Below are 19347 nucleotides of genomic sequence, written 5' to 3'. Positions count from 1 at the left end.
TTTTTTTTCAGCTTAAGAAAAGTCTTTGCTTTGCATTATTTCTTTTCTGAATCTTAGTGAAAGTAACACTAAACTGATTACATGTAATAACAAATTAATACATACAAAGAAATCATTTCTACATTTATGAACACCATGTACAAGTGAGAGGAAAACCAACTAAGGATCAAGACATCACCGGCCAGTTTGCTTTTAAAAAAAAAAAGAAATATTCCAAATAAGTTACAAACAAACCCCGAGTATAGTAGTGTACTTAGTACCAAAACAATATAGGATTTGCTGTGTTCACATAGGTGTGTGAATATATCCTAGTGTATATTACATGTGCGTATATTACACATACACATATACACACACACACCTATATGTATGCAAGCACATATATACATAAAATTCAACTCACAGCCACATCATGCAGTCACACACACACATAGACTCAGTGGTCCAGACTTAATGCTACTGGTTATTTTCACGTCGCTCCACTCCGCACCAACAGAAATGAAGTGGATGCAAATGTTTTCAGGATAGAACTGGAAGTTCTCATCAGTCTCTCACACAGTGTATCACACTGTTGCCTCTGAAATCCCACACAGAAGACACAACAAAACAGTAGAGGGCGTCCAGACGATTTCGTTGCATCAGGAAAGTGGTTCAAAATGCCAACAGAATAACAGCACACTGACACGTGTGCTTATTTAAGCATGTTGCAGAGTCGTAGCATTTTAGTTTTTTTTTTTTTTTGTATCCTGCAACACCTTTGAGACATAAAAGTGATGTTGGAGCGTTGAGAGTTCAAATCAAAGTAGTTGTTGACAGCATGTTCACTATATACAGCGAGAACAGTGTTATTTCTAACACGATTAGTGACAAAGAAGCAAAGTCTAATCGTAACCCTACAAAAAGACATCAATAGACACCATAGTGTAGGAAAGGTGCACCTGTAAGACCTTTGGCCCTGATTTGAATAAGACTATTGTACAGTACAATAAAATACAAGCTGTGCCCCTTTCACACTGCATGTAAAGAACCAACATCTAGTGCACATCTGAAATTAATGCTGGAGCACAGTTTGGCACACAAGTTGGATGACAAGATCTCGCATACGGGTGTTTTTGTAGAATAAGGCTGCACTCATGTCGTACTGAGTGATTGTAGATCTCAGGCCAGTTGCAGAGGAGGCTGTATTGGGGATTAAATACTGTGAACTGACATTGTAGCACCATATCTAGTAAATTTGGGTGTATTTTTTTTTATTGACAGATTGTAATTGAATTGAGGTATCCATACTTGATTTATTTTTTTCAGTTGCTCTGTTGTAATCACTAAAAACTGGTAATCAAAATAACTCCAATATGACATGAATGCAGCATGATGGAATGCAAAGGCTCAATTTTGCTCCCAAGCTATATATTAGGATTTTGTAAAAATGTCGGCTTCTTTATCAAAGAAAACAATCCAATAGTTCCCAAATCTTATTATTTCTGTTTTTCAGAAATAAGATAAACGATTTTGAACACAACATAATTTTGGGAATCTGCTTACAAACTGTAAAGCAGTGTGACGGGGACATCTCTTGCTCAGAGAAAAACTGGAGGAGTCCCATGGAGATGTCGTGAAGCATTCAGGTGCTGAAAATGAGTAGCCCAGAGGTCCATGTGGTCAAAATAAATCTTTCCAGGCTCCTCATTAAGGCAACAGGACTGCCACCTAATGCCATGAGTTTCTATATAAGCAGAACATTTTAAATATGTCCCATCCTGCAAGGAAAGAAGTGAAAGTGAACTAGATTTGAAAGATGGAGTTCCTTCAGTGTCCTGCTTTTACACAAAGAACAAACAGATGAGGTTTATTGTCAAAATCTGGATCATTCTGATGAAATAATATTTTCTATGACATTCCTCATCTGGAGCAAGTTCTTTGCTTTCATTGGACAATGAGCACACTAGGGGAAGACTAATCTATGTATGATATTAGTGCGTTTTAGGAAGAGCAGTCTATAAGAGCAATTCAGAGTCTGTAACAGTCTTACTTACTCTCAGGAATACTAGTTAGAAATTGAACTGTTAAAAACTTGACTTAACCAAATAACACTTAAGAAGTATGCCCCAAAGCGTTAAAACAATCACACCCCGTATTGCATTTTAATGACACATAATCCTCTCCCCATAAACAGCATAAATAAGATGCTTTTGCACAGTGTCTAAAACAGCGAGAACAGTGTTAGCTAACAGTGCTGAAGCCATATTGATTATCATTGAAGTTAAAGTGTACCACAGTCCTCTCAAAGCACAAACACGTCATACAGTCACTCCAGCTCTCACACGGAGATATTACTTGAGTGCAGTTACTGTGTTTGATATAGTTTATCCATCAATCCTTCTGTGACGAGTCCAACTAGCCCCCTGTGGGGAACTCATGGGTTTAGTGTTGGGTGAGCAACATCAAATGTTTATTTCTGATTTGTGTCTGTGCTGAGATTTTCAGCTGAAACCTGTATATTCCTGTAAAAAAAGGTGAATTGCATAATGGATTTAGCCCCTGAAGCCTGGAAAAAAAAAGAAGAAAGACTTTCTTGTACTGAAAATAGCACTTAAATCTATACAAATATATTGAAGGAAAAAAATGCCATTGGGTCTGGGTCTGGTTGTATGTTTCTTTTCAAGTACAGCACAGTAATCCTGGTATAATTTTTATTGTGTGTTTGGTCCCTGGGAGACAAACTATGGCGACAAAACAGTCAAAAGACGTCAGATTATTAGTCAAAGATTTTAGATGTACACTCAGTTTCTTAGTCTCTTTGCTGTTTCCTGAAGGCGCATGTCTCATTTTTAGTGGCTTACAAATGTAAATTAAGATTCCATCATTTACTGGCTGAATAAATTTGATCAACCCATTTCCTCAACCCTGAAAAGTTAATTCTTTTAGAGACATGAGATTTTCACCTGAAAGCAGATCAAGAGAAGGCTGTTTGTGAGAAGGAAGCTCTTCTGAGAATTAGCACAGTTTTGGTTTAGTTTAGGTGACATGCTGTGACCAAAGTGATGTTATCCATCAAAAATGTTAAAATACATAATCAAATTAAAACTGAATTGGAAACTGTTTTCCTCTTTATATTACACCAGGTCTTCCTGCAAACCTAACATGATTTGTACTTTGTGGTCAGACAGGACCTACGAGTACAAACTTGTGTAAATGAAATCAAATGAATTATTTCCCCCTTGGTTGCTTTTCCAAAGAAGAATGTGAGGCTTGTGAACAAACTTTTGCTTTGAATCTTGTCTTACTCATATTAAAATAAAGTCTTTGTCTGCCTCTTCCCCAGAGTCTGATGACTTCTTCCCCGATGCCTTGTCCTTGTCTGGGTTTGGACAATGGTCCTTGGTCTTGAAGGAGCCATGATCCTCAGAGTTGGTGCTGAGCGGGCTGGATCTCTGGACAGAGTCTGACGCTGACCGCACTGGAAACAACAAAGAGGGAAATTAAAGTAAGTGTTGGCCATTTTTACAGCAAGAAGAGAAGAGGTAAGGAAGAGATGGAAACTTTTTAAATGTGTCTGAATGTTTGCGCTTTCAATACATGTAGCCGTTATTAACGCAGTGGAACTTTTTTCATTGTACTGGGGACTCAGTCTTTTCCTACAAATAATATGAATTCAGTCCTGTGCAATCTAAGCTGGAAGGGATGTCCCGTATGCTGCCGTAATGATTCAGAATATTATAAAGAGGTTTAAGATCATAAAGCCTGAAGAAAAGTATAATGTAATTTGAACTAAAGTCTATTGCACACAGAAGTGGAATTATTTACATCTAGTTTTCATCTTCTTAAATATGAATAATAATGTAAACACTGGTCCATTTTTATTAGTATTTGAAGTATCCAAACCAACATCTAAAAGTGAAAGTATCTTTTCAAACCCATCTCGGTTATGTTGGACGGCGCTGTGTCTGGGATGCATTGACCGTGCCTTTATAATGTAGTGTCGGGTGGAACACTTGCATGTCAGGAGGCAAGGCTTACCATTCAAATGGTTAAATTCCCGCAAAGGAACGAAAAGAAGCACACAGTCCTGCCTCATTGAATGAGCCGCATCTTTTTGTCAAAACTTTCCATTTTGAGTGTGTATGTAGGTTGCTGCTCAAAGGGCTGTCGTTGTTATTTCTCGTCGCGATGTTATTTTTTTTTAACGGGTAACATGCAGATAGTGGAAGAGGAGGAGATGGTCACCTGATTCATTATCCTTACCATCACACACCCGCTCCCTCGCGCTCTCTTACTCTCATGCTCGCTCCCAACGCAGTCAGGAGGTTTTTACATTTTTTTGTTTAGGACTTGTGAAGAAGCACTTGGATGCTGTGCCTAAATGTTCTAATGGTAGAGAAAACCCGAAATCTAAATGATATCCAGTCAGGAAATTTGGAGACTTCAAGATGCGCAAGGTTGTGAATTTTGACTGGTAGTAAGTCCAGAATGTTCCCCACTTCTCTGGCCAATGCATGCTGGGATGGATAGACAAAAAAGGGATCCTGAGTCTGTTACATGAAACATAATAGATGAAAGATAGTAGGAATGGGTGAGAGATGTGACCTGAATCTATCACTGTGATGCCTATCATGTTGTACAATAGCAGCCTGCATGGAATGAATACAAATATGAGACCATGGAGGACGCCGACACACTGTGTGGTCCTGACAGTTACATGAAACATTTACCAGTCTGATAGAGAAACATGTAACTGCCAACATGTTGAAAAGGGGACGACTTTATGTCTTAGCTGCTATCTATTCATGTATTCATGTATTGGTATCACCGTTATGTTATTAATAGGCTTCATAGATATGCTCAAACACTTTGACTCACCTTCCTGAGAGGTTTTGTTGGTGGAGACTCCTGACTGCAGACTGGTCTGGCCCTCCTTGTCTTTCTCTGATAGCACCCTCTTGAGTGTTAGAGGGAGCACTGTGACTTTAGGGGAGATACTGCCACTGTTGGGAGGATCTGAGCTCTCATCTATGAAAAATGAGAAAAATCAATGTAAAAAGTAATGGTGTAATGTGTATCATCTATCGGACAGCCTCAGTATAGGACAAAATATGGCAGCTCTGTTAAATCTGACAGTACCTATATTCCTGCTGCTACTGGTGGTCCTCGGCTTCTGTGGGATGGTGGGTCGAGCACCCAGGGCCGGCTTCGCTCCCTGTGGCACCGGCGGTTTTGGGCTCAGTGGTCCACCGGGGGAACTTGAGGAAGACGCAGCTCTGAGACGAGGGGCAGTTTCAGGCTTAGTGTCACCACGTGGTGAGGTCTTTTCTGGGGAAGCAGGGTCTGGTTTGTTAATGGAACCACTGGGAGACCTGCTCTCTGGAGTGGTGGGCTGAGACTTGGCTGTTGACACATACAAACATAAACATATCAGCGACTTCTATGTACCGTATTGGTATAAATTAAGATCTCAATATGAACAGACAAAGTAGCTAATCGTGACTTGTCCCGCTGCATTTTTAGGCTGCGGTACAGTAGCTGCTTCAGAAAAGAACACTAAGAAGACCAACGGTGGTTCTGCATGAATCATTAACCTTTAGCTTGAATGAAAGCTCTGTGTTCTGAATTGAATATATCCCCTCTTTCACTTAAAGATCTTACCTGTCGCATTGCTGTCATGCCTGTCAGGGCTAGAAGACTAAAGGAGACACAAGGACAAAATACTGGATCACTATGCATGAGAACACAACGGTGGAAATTGTATTTTTTTTAAAAAAAATTAAGAATTTTGACACAAAAAAGTACAAACAAATATGTCTCGTTGAACCCCTTTCTGGGTGTTATTCATGTAGCTAGAACTGTATTTTTTTCTGTTTTAACAGTAACTACTGAAGTGATTCTGAATCTATGTCCACGTGTAAACTGCTAAGCAATAATTTAACACAAGGGGGTGCCTTTCTTACTCAAGATGGATCTCACACACCCAGCTTTGTATTTATGACCTCTCACTGAACAGCCCTCCCCATTTTATCTTCACACACACACACACACACACACACACACACACACACACACACACACACACACACACACACACACACACACACACACACACACACACCTGGAAGCCAGCCAGAAGAAGCAGATGGCAGGAGAGGCTTTAGTGCCACTGATACGAGGTCAGAAAAACCACAATACTACAAACACCATAAACCTCGTTCTACATGAACACGGTCTTGACTGGTTGGGGACCAATTATAATTCTAGGGAAGACACAAGAGCAACACACCAACTCGGATTTAAAGTTGTGCAAATGCATACAGAAGACCCGTACAGCACAGAAAAACGTAGTTAGTGTGCCCCCCTTGAATCAAGCAAGGATTTATTTAATATTAAAACGGACTCTTTGTATACTTTTACACGCGTTAGAGGAAATAATAAAGTTAAAGTAGAAAAGAAGAGAGAAAATGTTTTTTAGAAACAGAGACCACTTGTAGTTTAGGGCACCTTAGTGAAATTGATGAGAAATATTCCCAACATTTATGTCTTGCTGTGAATCATGACAGAGAATTTGAATATCAGACCTAATTTTTTTGTTTCCATGCTGTCATTCTCTCATTTACTTTTCATGCTTCCACCTCGTCGATTCTTTACTTCCCTCCTTCCTCCTCCTCCTTTCTAACCTCTTCCTCCTCTCTAACCTGGTAGAATCAGGGTTGTTTGTGTTTTCATGTCAACATGGTGTCAGGTGCAATGACTCGCCTGAAGATGTAAAGTCTCGGCATCTTTGTGTGGCTGTGATTGTAGCTGCCTTTTATTTTACATACTCTCCCAGCTGGAAACCGCATTTAATGAGTGTTGAATAAATCCTGTTTGACAAGGGGAGGCTGAACACCTACAGCGCTTCGTCCCCAAAACAAAGTCCAATGTGTCCTTATTCAAACAAGCATCTCTCTCTCTCTCTCACTGTTCAAGCCAATACCTGGATATCACTATCATAGCACAATTAACCTTAATTCATCTTTATTTTTTACCTTATTTTGATATTGATCAAAATGGATAAAACTAGATTTCAGTTTTTGAGAATCATTAAGAATAATTTTTAAGCACAAATGTTCCTCATATGTTATTAAAGGAATGAATAAAACATTTTACAAAACACTGTATTTATAGTTTATGTACAGATGGAAGTCGAGACCTGAGTCCAAACATAAAGTTTTGAACTTCTTCCAAGGAATACAATTACTGTAGTTTAATATTGTCATTCTTTTTTTGTTGGACCATGTGAGCTGTATTTGTTTTGCATTTTTTTTGTCTATGTAAAATGCACTTTTTCATCAATAAACCATTCTCAACTAACAAATATTGCTGGTGCAGCACATACTGTACTGTATTTATTATAAAATGTCAGGCTCATGACCTTTGCCACATATTACTGTCTCGCGTTTTCACTCACTTTCCCGCCTTCTCTGTAACCACAGTGTTTTTGGCGTCACTTTACCTTGTGTGCTCTCCTCTCCTGCTTGGCCTTCATCTCTGCCAAGAGGCCGCTGCCTATCATCTGCACCCCAGGGTACCGCCTCCCTCCCTGAGGGCTTCCTCTGCCATCTAAACCTTCCCATGGTTCGTCGATGGAGTCTGGTGTCCTCAGCTCCTCTGAGCGGTCTGAGCTGCTGCTGTAGTCGTTGGTCTGTGAGCGACTGGAGGTGTCTCTGCAGTGGAGATAGAAGTGGTCAGTCAGGCTGGGATAGACATAGAGGTCTAGATAGACCTACTATAGCCCAAAAATAATCCTGCTTTTGTTTTCCACTTTACCTTGACTTTGGCTCAGGGGCTGGACTCTTAACTGCCACCTTGGGTGAGGAGGGCTCCTCAGGGATGGTGGGCGCTGGCGCAGATGCTGCTGAGGATGTACCCGAGGAGGCTGCAGTTGCCTGGTTTTTCTCTGATTTATCTGATTTGTCTGATTTATCAGATTTAGAGGATCGTTTGATGAGGTTCAGAAATCCCCCTTTACTCTTCTTCTTCTCTCCATCCTGAGATTCTGAACTCTTGAAGAAACGTCTGAGAAGAAGCAGGACAAGAGACAGACAAAGAGGCAGAGGGTTGAAAGACTTCTGTTTGATATTTAGGAAATAAAGATGACGAATATGATAATCACCACGAACAAGTACACTTTAACTCATCTGTATTGGAAAAAAATAGGTGTAAAACAGTCCTTCACGAGCATAATTCTTACTTGGAATCCATCTTGGTGACTTTTTTCGAGAAGAACTCATCTACACCCTCATCCACCCGTCCCATGAGGCCGTTCTGTTCCCCATCTTGAGATGGAGTGCTATTGATTTGCTGAAAGAAAAGGTTGAAGAATCTGATAGCGTGTCTGGACCAGCTGACAAACAGGAGATACTGTTTCAATGCATGTTTGAGTAGTTTATATACAGTATATGTTTACTCAGATTTCATGCTTGCACTATGACTATATACATCTTTCCATTTTAGTCTTATCTTATGAGTGACTACAAGTGTACTACCCCTTTGAGGTATTGATGTCTTGAACTGAACTTTAAAAAAATAATCAATTTTGAACTGCGAAGCTTTACTTACAGGTATTTTGCTGGAATGTTTTTTTTTGTTCCTCCGTGGTCGTAGTTTGGTGAAGTGCTGTAGTTTCTTTTCTTCCTCAGACGGCAGCTCTACCATCACTCCTGTGGGACGTTTTTCCAGTTTATACTGGACCAAAGATGGAGTACGTGCAGTTTGAGATGAAGTAGAAGTGTCCTCCATGTGGACAGGGACGTCCTCCAAAGCCTTGTCTAGGTCAAATTCCATTTCTGTAGGTTTGTAGTTTGATAATTAAATCAAAGGTGGATCAATACTGAGGAATTATTTGAAAGACCAGACACAGAATAATCAAAACATGCCATCCAGTTAACCTCTTGTAGTTTAAAGTAGAAAAATATCATGCTATTGTATTCTAATAAATCTCAATATTATTTAAAATACTTACCAAAGGCTCGTGATACTGGCCGCAGCATTCTGCTGTGGATGCTTTTCCTTTTGGATTTAGGAGTCATCTGCAGAGAGGAACAGATAATTGGACATTTGTGGCAACTGAGAAAAAAACACAGCACGATTGGATGAGTAATGAAGGTTTGATAAGCCATGTATGCAGGCTTGTGTGGTTTCATCAAACGTGTAGCTCAGGATCTCTGGTAACAAACAAAAGTACCAACTGAGTGCTTTTCCAATCAGCAGGGCACACTTGTGAATTCATGACATGTTTTCTTCATTATTCATTTATCCTAAAATATAAAGTAATAGAATTAGCCCAGCTGTTGTGGCTATGCAGGAATACTGTATACACCTAATTCACTGTCTTCACATAGGTGCATATTATTATAACATTAACAAGGTGGTGATGACAGACGGTGCATTTAATGAAGAGACGCAGTGCAATGTGGCAAAAACAATTCAATTAACAACATTCAGCAGCATACAAATTATTCAAAGAAACAAATAATTATGCGTCCTATTATACTCACATTGTAATTTACCAGTTTGTGTTCTACATGACTTTTTAATGGGATCAAATTGTAGAAAAAGCTACAGAAGACTGTATAGCAGGCAAGCACAGTGAAGAGAAACATAAAAGGGAAAGCAGAGTGAGACAAAAGCAAAGTGGATAGAAAGGAGGATGTGGAGAGACAGTCCAGGATTACTTACACTGGTGCAGCACAGCACAGTCTCCATGGAGCAAAGGTAGAACAGAGAGGAAGGAAGAGAGGAAAAGGTTGAAGAGAAAGGAAGACAACACACAGTAAGGCCTAATGAAGACAAGAAGAGGAAGATGAAAGAGACAGCCATGCAGCTATGAAAGAGAGAAGAGAGGGAGGTATGAGATAGAAGATTAAATAAGGGAACAGCAGGTAACGACTAAGAGACAGCGGGAGATAGAAGAAGATGCTGCTTTTGTTAACAGCTGACCTCATTGACTCTTTCCTGCCGCATGATTACAGTGAACTTCTGTATTTTGGCAATAATCTGACCTACATAGTAAACTAGACAGATACAAATTTCAGGCTAAAACTCACACATTTTAAGTCCTAGAAAATATTCTCAAACATATGTAGGTGGTCAATAAACACTAACCCTAATGTATTTTACTCTCATTTGGTATCCATCCTTCTAATACTCACTGTAACTGTTTATGATTCATTATTTCCTTGTCATTCCTCAATGACAGAATCCATAAAATCTAGGTCTTTGCACTATTTACTCTGTGCTACAGTACATATAAGCCACCCACAACTGCTGTAATTTAATATTCAGCATTTTGACAAAAGCTGAAGACAGCTCTTTTAAGAAATACCAGAATCCAACCTCAATTGTGTTTTGGAAATGTACAGTTCCCGAGGTCTATTTTTTTTTCAGTTGAGGGTAATATTAAGGCAGGTGCAACTTTTGTAATGCAACTAAATATAACTTAGCTTTGAACTTGCATTATAACACAGAATGAACAGGTTGTAATTATTTCACTTTGCTGTAAATCCAGTCACAGCAGCCAAAACTAGAGGCCTAGTTTATGAATTATTAAAGAGGCTTTTAAAATCCACAGTATTTACTGCCTTGTTAAGTCAGCTGTTTATTTTTTTATCCAAAAAAAGAGAGTTCAAAGTCCAGCCTGCAGGGTTCCATTTATATATACGCACACACACACACACACACACACACACACACACACACACACACACACACACACACACACACACACACACACACACACACACACACACACACACACACACACACACACACACACACACACACACACCTGTTGCCTACCAAAACCTACCATACATGTTTCCAGATCATCGAGCCTCTCAGCTTCTAGTATCTCTGTCGATGCCCGTTTAGGAATCTTCTCCTCCGGGACGTCCAGATCCACCGACTCCTGCTGCACCAAGGGACGACCACGACGTACCAGATGGTCAGCCTGAGAGGACAGGAGGGGGCGAGGAGTGTTCAGAGGAGGAGATCAGAGGAGAGGAGTTGGGACGTCATTACTGAATAATCCTAAATCAACTTTAGGCTTTACTTTTTCTGGTCTGGTTGTTAAGAACTGAAACAATCCTGGCACAAATGAAAGTCAAATTAGAAAATCATTGTTAATCAATGACTGACTATGTAGTTGAGAGTGCTGTTGATTATAATCTTACCAGCGCGTGTTGTGACGTAGAAAGAGCCTCCAAAATCTCATCAACTATGCGATCGGACAGGAAGGATGCTAGACTCAGCTTCACCTCACTGACACAGAGAGAGTTATTTCAGAGGCAAAAGACAGTGTGAGAGGAGGTGCAGGATAATTAAGGACACAACAGACCCAAATGCAACTACAGCGATCTTTTCTAGAAACCCAAATCACTTACATGTACAAATCTAACACGTATAACCCACAAACACACCTGATCTTGTTGATAATGTCCACCCCAGACTGCTCCAGTAGGGTTTTGCTGACAAAGCTTTTAGGTACAACCATCTTGGCCGAGCTGGCCCTCATCAGATCTGGACGAAGATTACTCCTCTTCATCACATGAGGACACAGAGACTCTGCTGTATCCACCATGGATTCCAGCAGAGTCTGGAGGGAGAGCAGGGAAGAACAGGACAGGATGATGGGCCTGATTGGTGGTGAAATATAGATCTGATCTGCAACTTTGCTGACTTAAAGCCTACAGTGTTGACATACAAATGAGACTGTGTCATACAGTCATCATGGCAACATAAAATATAGTTTTTATTTTAGTATGGATATAGTTTGTGGTATCAGGTGTCATTTTCTTGCTTCAAAATTCCCTCAGATCAAACAAAATGAGTCTCATTAAGTCATTTTACTTTTCTTTGTCCTGGTGTAAACCACACATTTATATGTAATATGATATGAAATCTTGAGTCACAACTTTCTCCTTAATATTAGATTTGAGGACTCTGGCCAAAAATACCACATAACTCAATTATCAATAAAAGTTATAACCCTACCTGCAGTTCTTGGTCCATGACAGTCGTCACCTCCCCAGCCATGGACTCCAGTTTCTCCTGGATAGGGCCTACTGACGAACTGTTCACCTCCTCTCTGGATGCTGATCCAAGGTGGTAGAGGTTAGGAAGTAGCTGGGAACACACAGGGAGGATGACAAGGAGACAATATGAATATATAAAATAATAATAACAATAATATATAAAAATACTACATCACTAAATTATTGACATTATTCCAAAATGAAATAGTACACGTAATATTTCAATTTAAACAACCAAAAGCCAAGTATGATGGGTCTGTCCTCACCGTTTTCGAGTTCCTGGCATCTTTGATGAGGTTCTCTGCTGACCTGACGTCCTCCAAGATGGCGTCCGTCTCAGAGTTCTTCAGAGAGTTGAGGTGGTCCTGCACCTTAACACAGATCCTGTCAATCATCTGGAAGACAAAAGCAACAGGACATGGATGTCCGTGTGTGTCATTTGACGTGTCAAATATTCAGTAGGAGGTTTTTAGTTTCCCTCTATCTTTTTGACATTTTGGATTAAAACTAACTGATTTAACAATAAAAACTAGAGTGGCTGGACATGTTCAATTGGGTCATTGTAAAATAGTTTTGTCGACATTGAATGGGAACCCAATTTAACAGAAATAGCCAGGTGAGAAATGACAGCGCAACGAGGAAAATCGTACAACTCTTAAAAAGAAAGCTAAAATCCCTGTTAGAGAAATTAATTTAAAAGAGAGAAACACATTATACAGATAGAGAACAAAAAAAGTATCCAGCTGTGAAACCACGTTGTCTCAAGACTCACTCTTGACCTTTTCAAAAAGTTAGTGCGATTGTTATGATTTTTCCCGGACACTGTGTTTCTTAGAGTCTATTTCACAACCAACAACAGCTTCATTTTTGACCAAAAATAAAATAGACTACAGTGCATGTATAGTCAATAATAACTGCGTCTCCATCTGTATACACACCTGCTGTGTGGTTGTGGTTACGATGCCCTGCTGAAGCCGATACGCCTGTTCCTGTAGATATTTTCTGGTTTCGTGGTTCCTGTACAAATAATTCTCAATCTGGGGAGGAAACACAAAGCTAATGTCATGATAACAAACCAAAGTGATTGTAGCTTAAAACAGTATTTGCTGATTCAGTTTGAGTTTCATGATGTTGTTGCACACAGTATGTTTTCAACACTGCAAAAATAATACAACACTATTGTAAGACAGACGGCGGCTTAAGCAGCTGAAGGGAGTACTTGATATACCTTTAGCAATGCATCCTCCGTTTTCTCAGGGCTTGCCTTCAGAGCCTGGGAGGCATCGATGATGGGGATGGGCATGAAACGAATGGTGAAGTTCCTAATGGAGACACACAGCCAAAGGGCATTATTTCACAGTTAGTTTGTGTGATAGAGGAGGGGGAATTTCAATAAACATGAAGCAGAATGATGCATTTAAAGACGCACACAGTGTAGTGTAATGCAATGTGATAACAGTTCAGTTTTGTTTGTAATTTTGTACCACAGTGTAGTACAGAAATAAACATGTCCCTTTGTGCATTGAACTGGCACCATTTCATATAATTTATATTCACATTATTATGGAGGAAATGAAGGTATAAGCAGAAAAAAATGGAAAAAGAAAGAATATATACAATAGATGTGTGGAAATGTATTGATTCTACGATGCATCATGATGCAGGTGGAGGAGATACTGCATTGATGATAATTGCACTAAATCATAGCCAGTGTTTCCCATACATGGAGTCCATGAGGTCGAGTCTTCATCCACCTGAGCAGTTAGATAAACTCACTGTGACATCTTTGGTAAATCTTACACAAGAGCACCTTATTTCACTCTTTTCAAACTAGGTTTTGGCCGCACTTCTGTCTTCATGGTGTACAGGGCAGTTATTGGAGACCTGCCTGTGAGGCGTTTAGGGGACATATGTTAATTGTAGCTACGGACAGTAACCTGGTTTACACTCTCCTCCTCTAAACCCCATCGAGAAGCATCGTGCAATCCAATCTTTGAGAGGTGAATCTTAATCGGATCACATTGTGAGGCAGTTGGAGATTTACAACTCAAATACGTTGATAGTTTTCCACCTCAAAGCTAAACTGATTCACTGTTGTTCATACCCAGCGAAACACACCTGCAGAGAAGCATGAAAACATGGTTCTTCTTTCACCAGTGAAGATTTGACTGCTGTTTGAACCTGTTGACAGATCTACTGTGACCATGGACGAGTCCCTGAAATTCCTACAAACTACCTTCGACCTCCCTTAGATAGCTTGTACATTTCTCCTTTGTCACTTTCTCTGTTCACTTGAAAATGTCCATTATTTTGCAGTATTAAACGTCTGGAAAAAAAATCTTTAAAGAATACATAGAACACAAGAGAAGAGAGGAAATTGAGGGGACAAAAAAAAAAAAACCACAACAGTGCTCTGCTGAACAGAATGGAGATCAGAAGCAAGAAAAAAAAAAGAAATTGCTCTTTCAATAATGCAGTACAGAGACTCGGAGGGGAAATGAGGAGATGTGCTGCTGGGAGAATATGATAAACAGAGACAGGAGATGAGAGAGGGGAAAGAGGTGCATGTGCAGATGTGTCCCAGAGGCAAATTTAGTTAGACGCTCGTGTCACTTCTCACTCACGCAGAATATTGAACAGAAACATTCACAGTGAGAAGATACAGTCAACAAAAAAATCTGATTTGTTTAGTCTCAACTCGTGTTTTTTTTTTTTTTTTCTCTTAATCTGTTATGCTCTCTCTTCCTTTCCCTTCCTCAGCATATATCCTCATGCTCCTGTGTCTTTGTTGTATTCCCTGCGTTTGTCACTCTCCCCTCTGTGTCTTCCTTCCTCCCTCCCATCCTCTCTCCTTCCTGTCTAAACACACCTCAAGGTTTGCTCCTGCTCAGCACAAAGCAAAAAGACATCTGGGCTGCAACAGCTAACCGCACATCCATCCTTTCAGCAGCATTCATTCAGTACACCAGCGCATACTGTTAGAACAAAAGTTTGAAAGTGCAATGTTGCATTCAAAAGTTTGCAACACATCATTTGGAAAAAGTTAAATACAAGCAGACAATAATCAACTTAAATGTACATGCGGTGCTACTTACTTCTCCAGAGCAGCTGCTACATCCTGGAGCCCCTGAGGGCTGGTGTTGTTCTTATCCCAGATCACAGTCCTGCACAAAACATGACACAAGCAAAGGAAGTGATTAACTCAGCCAGATGGTTTACAACATTTTTGCTGCTATCTGCTGACAATCAAGAGGCATTATAGAACATGTAATAGTTAATAATAGTAAGTACATATATGCATTGGCTTCACTACATGTAGACAAAGACAGTAGTATTAAACCACCTACTGGCAAACTTTGTGACCACATAATGCACTATAAGCCATCTTATGTAGATGTAACTGTCGTATTTCTTTACTTCTTTTCCATTATCATTATTTTTGCCTATTTGTTTCTTGTTTCTTGTTATCCGTATCCTTTTATTACCCTATTTAACATGTATAAGCCATATATCATCTTTTAGTAAATCTTTTATAACACACGCTGGGTGTTGCAAGCAAATGTAGGTGTTTATCAATGTAAATGTTAAGCTCTTAACTCCTCCTGTACAAACATACTGTAGCAGGATACTGCTATATGAATACATAGTGAATGAATTGATTTTAAAAGACACTATGTTATTAAATATGTCCTTATAAGAGAAACTGTTGATGTATACTGTATATAGTCATGTGACATGGTCTCTTACACCTTAACATACTGTATGCTCACCTGAGTTTGGAGTTGATTTGTAGCGCCTTGGCCAGCATCTTGGCTCCCATGTCACCCATGGCGTTCCCGCTGATGTCGAGCCTGCTGAGCGATGAGTTGCTGCCAAGTGCGTTGAGAATGATGGTCAGATCAGTCTTGAGTCTGGAGTCTGCCAGAGACAGAGAGGTGAGGGGCTGGGGGAGGGAGGGGGGAGGGGGGGTTGAAAAAGGATTTATATTATGAGAGCTGTAGCAGAAATGCATTCATTGTATAACTGACTGTGACAGTGTTATAAGAAAGCAGGACAGTCACCACCTGCTGGCTATTCAAACAGTCACAATTGATGTTCAGCCCTCCTGTTGTGTGTATTCAGTTTATTCAAAAGGAGCTTTCTTGGATCTTGTTAGAAATCACGGCCAACTAACAAAAGCTTTTGGAAATTATGTCATTGAGACCATTATTATTCCCTTTGGCAGTGCCAGCATCTTTTCCTGCCCCTGAATTTCTTCACTGTCTGTGGATACTTGGTGTCTGTGTTTTCTGTTTATTGGGATTAATTCAGACTCTGTATGCTCCCTTCACCCACCCTGTGATCTTTGGCAGCGCCTGAAAGAAATTGTGAGCATGCAGCTTGACATCCCAGTCAGAGGTCACAGCAAGTCTGACACCATCACAAAAGTTTTGAAAGATTTTTAAAGTAAATGAAAACTATTTGCATGTTTGTCAAATGCTAAGAATTATTTAATGGCTACAATTTACCAGGATAACAAATCCAGAGTTTTTTTTTCTTAAATCAAACTAAATATTTTGCAAACATAGCGGTAATCATAAAACCCTTTTATTATTCAAAACTCTACAAATTAATGTGAAACAAATGAGCATTGGATGAAGTGGCTTTCTTTGCAATGTGAGAGTGATCTGAGGGTTCACAAACCCCAAACACTCACTCGATATTACTCCTACTGCTCACCAGATTTAAGCAGCTCTACGATGCATGCCACAGCTGGAGACTCCCATGATCTGGACTCCCATTTCAGAGTCTGTCAACTCATTTATTTATTCTCTGGTTAAACTTTTTTGGACACGACAGTAATAATGTACAGCGGGTACATCTGTTTTGCCCCTTAAATCCCAGTTTCGCATAGCCAGACCTTTCTCCTGCCCACTGTGCCAGTGCTGGAAGATGGTCTGGCTGCACCTATATATGTAATTCTGAGTAAATTTATACTAATGTTTTTCATCTACAGTTCTCAGTTGCAGGATTTTTTTTTTTGTGAGGTTTATTTTCTATTTGTTAAAAGAATATTTCAGCATTTTGGAAAAGACACACGCTTTTGAAAAAATTGACACCATTCTTATGGTTGTACGCTAAACATGAAGTTCAGAAACTAGCTATTTCCCAATGTTTCTAGTCTTCATACTAAATTAATTTAAGCAGCTGTGGGCTACAGTTTTATGTTTGGCATACAGACACAGAGTGAGATCAGTCTTCTTATCTAACTCGAGGCAGTAAATTCCAAACTTCCCCGACTGAAGCAGATATATACCTTCTCACCAGTGAAACACAGAGCACAGCTTGTGTTTGTTTATCTTCTGGCAGCCAGCAGTCATCCCCACGTCTGACTGCCTGGACTCAGACAAGAACACACAAACACAAGAACTGTGTGTGTAGCTGTGTCACACACTCTGTATGTGATGTGTGTTTTCCCTGGCTACACATGGCAACAGAGGAAAGGGATCAAATTTAAAAACATACCATCTCCACAAGCATTTACTTATCTGTCAGCTCTGGTTATAAAATACTCAAGAGACTGGTTACACACTCTCCCACACAGACATATAGACATTTGACCCCCCCGGGCCAATGAAGCACACCTTCTTTTATCATCAAGCCCTTCTCTGAGATCAAACAAACTTCATTCATGTTCCCTCCCTTCCTCAGTTTGTTTATTCCTTTGCATACATCCCTACTGGATGCCCTTTAACCTGCCACCTTCACCCTCTTCTTATATATTTTCCACTAACCGTTCATCAACACCAGCCCCCCCCCCCCCAATCCCCTGTACTCCTTTCTTTGTACTCCAGCGTCTACCTGCACAGAACAGATAACCAGCTCATAAATGCACATGCCTCCATCTCATACACATAATGACACTCACACCCATACATGGACACAGACGACAAGCACCAAGAAACCAATCCAGCACAGAGCAGTTCAATAGGATCATCAATCTAGCACATCCAGCACTGTGGGAGAGAAAGAAGGGCAGGTGCCAAGGCAAAATTTGTTCTAGCTCCCATGATGGAGGGAGAGATAAAATGAGTAAGATGGATTGAAGGACACAAAAGAGGGGAGAAGCTAAGCTATCATCTCTGGGGAATTCTTGGATATAGAGATTTTGATCAGCAGCAGTAAAAGTCACAGGATATTTCAGTCTACATACTTGGGCCGTAAGGCATTTTAATGTTATACTTTATTGATTAGATTTGGGAAATCCAATTACACACCCTTCTACTGGACAGTTCAGAGGTCAGCTGGTGGAGATTCAGTGATTTGTTTTTGCCACTGCTGAAACAGGTATTTGACCCAGAGACATCTGTTTGGAACATGATCTCTGTATAGACTAGTGTCCCTCACAAAAACACACAGAGAAGGAATTGAAAAACTCACCGAGTCCTCCTCTTGAATCATGTGAACCAGGCTGTCCAACACTGGAGCAAGGTTTCTATTTCAAGTAGAGGCAAGACAGAAAGAGAAGCTTAGGTACATGATAAAAAATTATGCTTTTCTTTTATCTAGGAACTTATTAGTAAATTACATTTCAACCAAAACACCTTAAATAACACCTTCACAATGTACTAATACTAAATAAGCAGTGGATGAATAGTTCTTAGGGGAGAGGCAGAGGCAGGCAAGTTATATGACCAAACCCCATTCAGTTCTACCCTGTAATGTCTCCCTCAGCCTAGTCTCATATTGTACACACGAGCTCAACACCATCTTCTTCCCTGCCTTCTTACTTGGATTTGATGTTGTTGAAGTTCTTGCCCAGAGACAGGTGTCTGATGGACCGGTTCTTGGCTAACCAAACAAGCAGAGTAGACAGGTCTGAGTCCAGGCCTGAAAGAAGAGGAATACGAGATTTAGTAGTAGCTTTTAGTTTAATAAATGTAGAATGCAAAATGTGTGGGAACTGCCGTCTCACCATTATCAGAGATATCTAGGCTGGAGATGTTTGGGATCTCAGCGATACAACCTTCAAGGATCTGGGATCCTCCCGACCGCAGCTGGAAAGACAGGAGATTAAATTTCAGATATTAAGCTCAATTTCCCGCTGCACTACTGCTGGAAAAAGAAAATCCTGCACTGTAACTATACAACTGGAACATAAAGTGTCACAGTTCTTCCACAAAGGATTGCATTGAGCAAATATTGTACAAATTCAACACTGATATTTATAGTTTGAACCTGTGTGAAGACAGGTGATCTAAAACAAAAACATCTGTCGGATTCTCTCAATGAAACATGCATTCAGCTT

The 19347-nt window shown here is 40.0% G+C and overlaps 1 protein-coding gene across 2 annotated transcripts in view; it reads right to left on the bottom strand.

Moving 5' to 3' along the window:
• Nucleotides 1-197: 197 nt before the first annotated feature.
• LOC138617877 (F-actin-uncapping protein LRRC16A-like) overlaps nucleotides 198-19347 on the bottom strand; it is a 66165-nt gene continuing 47015 nt past the window's right edge. The window contains exons 18-39 of one of the 2 annotated variants that reach the window (XM_069693208.1): nucleotides 19015-19096; nucleotides 18830-18929; nucleotides 18480-18534; nucleotides 15830-16002; nucleotides 15155-15223; nucleotides 13288-13381; nucleotides 12998-13096; nucleotides 12326-12454; nucleotides 12019-12150; nucleotides 11445-11620; nucleotides 11199-11286; nucleotides 10835-10975; nucleotides 9706-9726; nucleotides 8990-9056; nucleotides 8587-8813; nucleotides 8219-8328; nucleotides 7795-8043; nucleotides 7481-7691; nucleotides 5641-5677; nucleotides 5119-5382; nucleotides 4858-5007; nucleotides 198-3457 (exon numbers count right to left, since the gene is read on the bottom strand). In XM_069693208.1, the coding sequence (XP_069549309.1) occupies nucleotides 3285-3457; nucleotides 4858-5007; nucleotides 5119-5382; nucleotides 5641-5677; nucleotides 7481-7691; nucleotides 7795-8043; nucleotides 8219-8328; nucleotides 8587-8813; nucleotides 8990-9056; nucleotides 9706-9726; nucleotides 10835-10975; nucleotides 11199-11286; nucleotides 11445-11620; nucleotides 12019-12150; nucleotides 12326-12454; nucleotides 12998-13096; nucleotides 13288-13381; nucleotides 15155-15223; nucleotides 15830-16002; nucleotides 18480-18534; nucleotides 18830-18929; nucleotides 19015-19096 (2847 nt within the window). In that variant the 3' untranslated portion in view covers nucleotides 198-3284. The remainder of the gene's footprint in view (nucleotides 3458-4857; nucleotides 5008-5118; nucleotides 5383-5640; nucleotides 5678-7480; nucleotides 7692-7794; nucleotides 8044-8218; nucleotides 8329-8586; nucleotides 8814-8989; nucleotides 9057-9705; nucleotides 9727-10834; nucleotides 10976-11198; nucleotides 11287-11444; nucleotides 11621-12018; nucleotides 12151-12325; nucleotides 12455-12997; nucleotides 13097-13287; nucleotides 13382-15154; nucleotides 15224-15829; nucleotides 16003-18479; nucleotides 18535-18829; nucleotides 18930-19014; nucleotides 19097-19347) is intronic. The other variant, XM_069693209.1, reaches the window with a different exon arrangement.

The sequence above is a fragment of the Brachyistius frenatus genome, unplaced genomic scaffold, assembly GCF_029030835.1.
Source record: "Brachyistius frenatus isolate BFR_SWC_R1_liver_20210118 unplaced genomic scaffold, ASM2903083v1 Contig_14, whole genome shotgun sequence".
NCBI classification, from domain to species: domain Eukaryota; kingdom Metazoa; phylum Chordata; class Actinopteri; family Embiotocidae; genus Brachyistius; species Brachyistius frenatus.
Note: the sequence above shows the minus strand (reverse complement) of the source record. Positions and strands in the feature narration are given on the sequence as shown.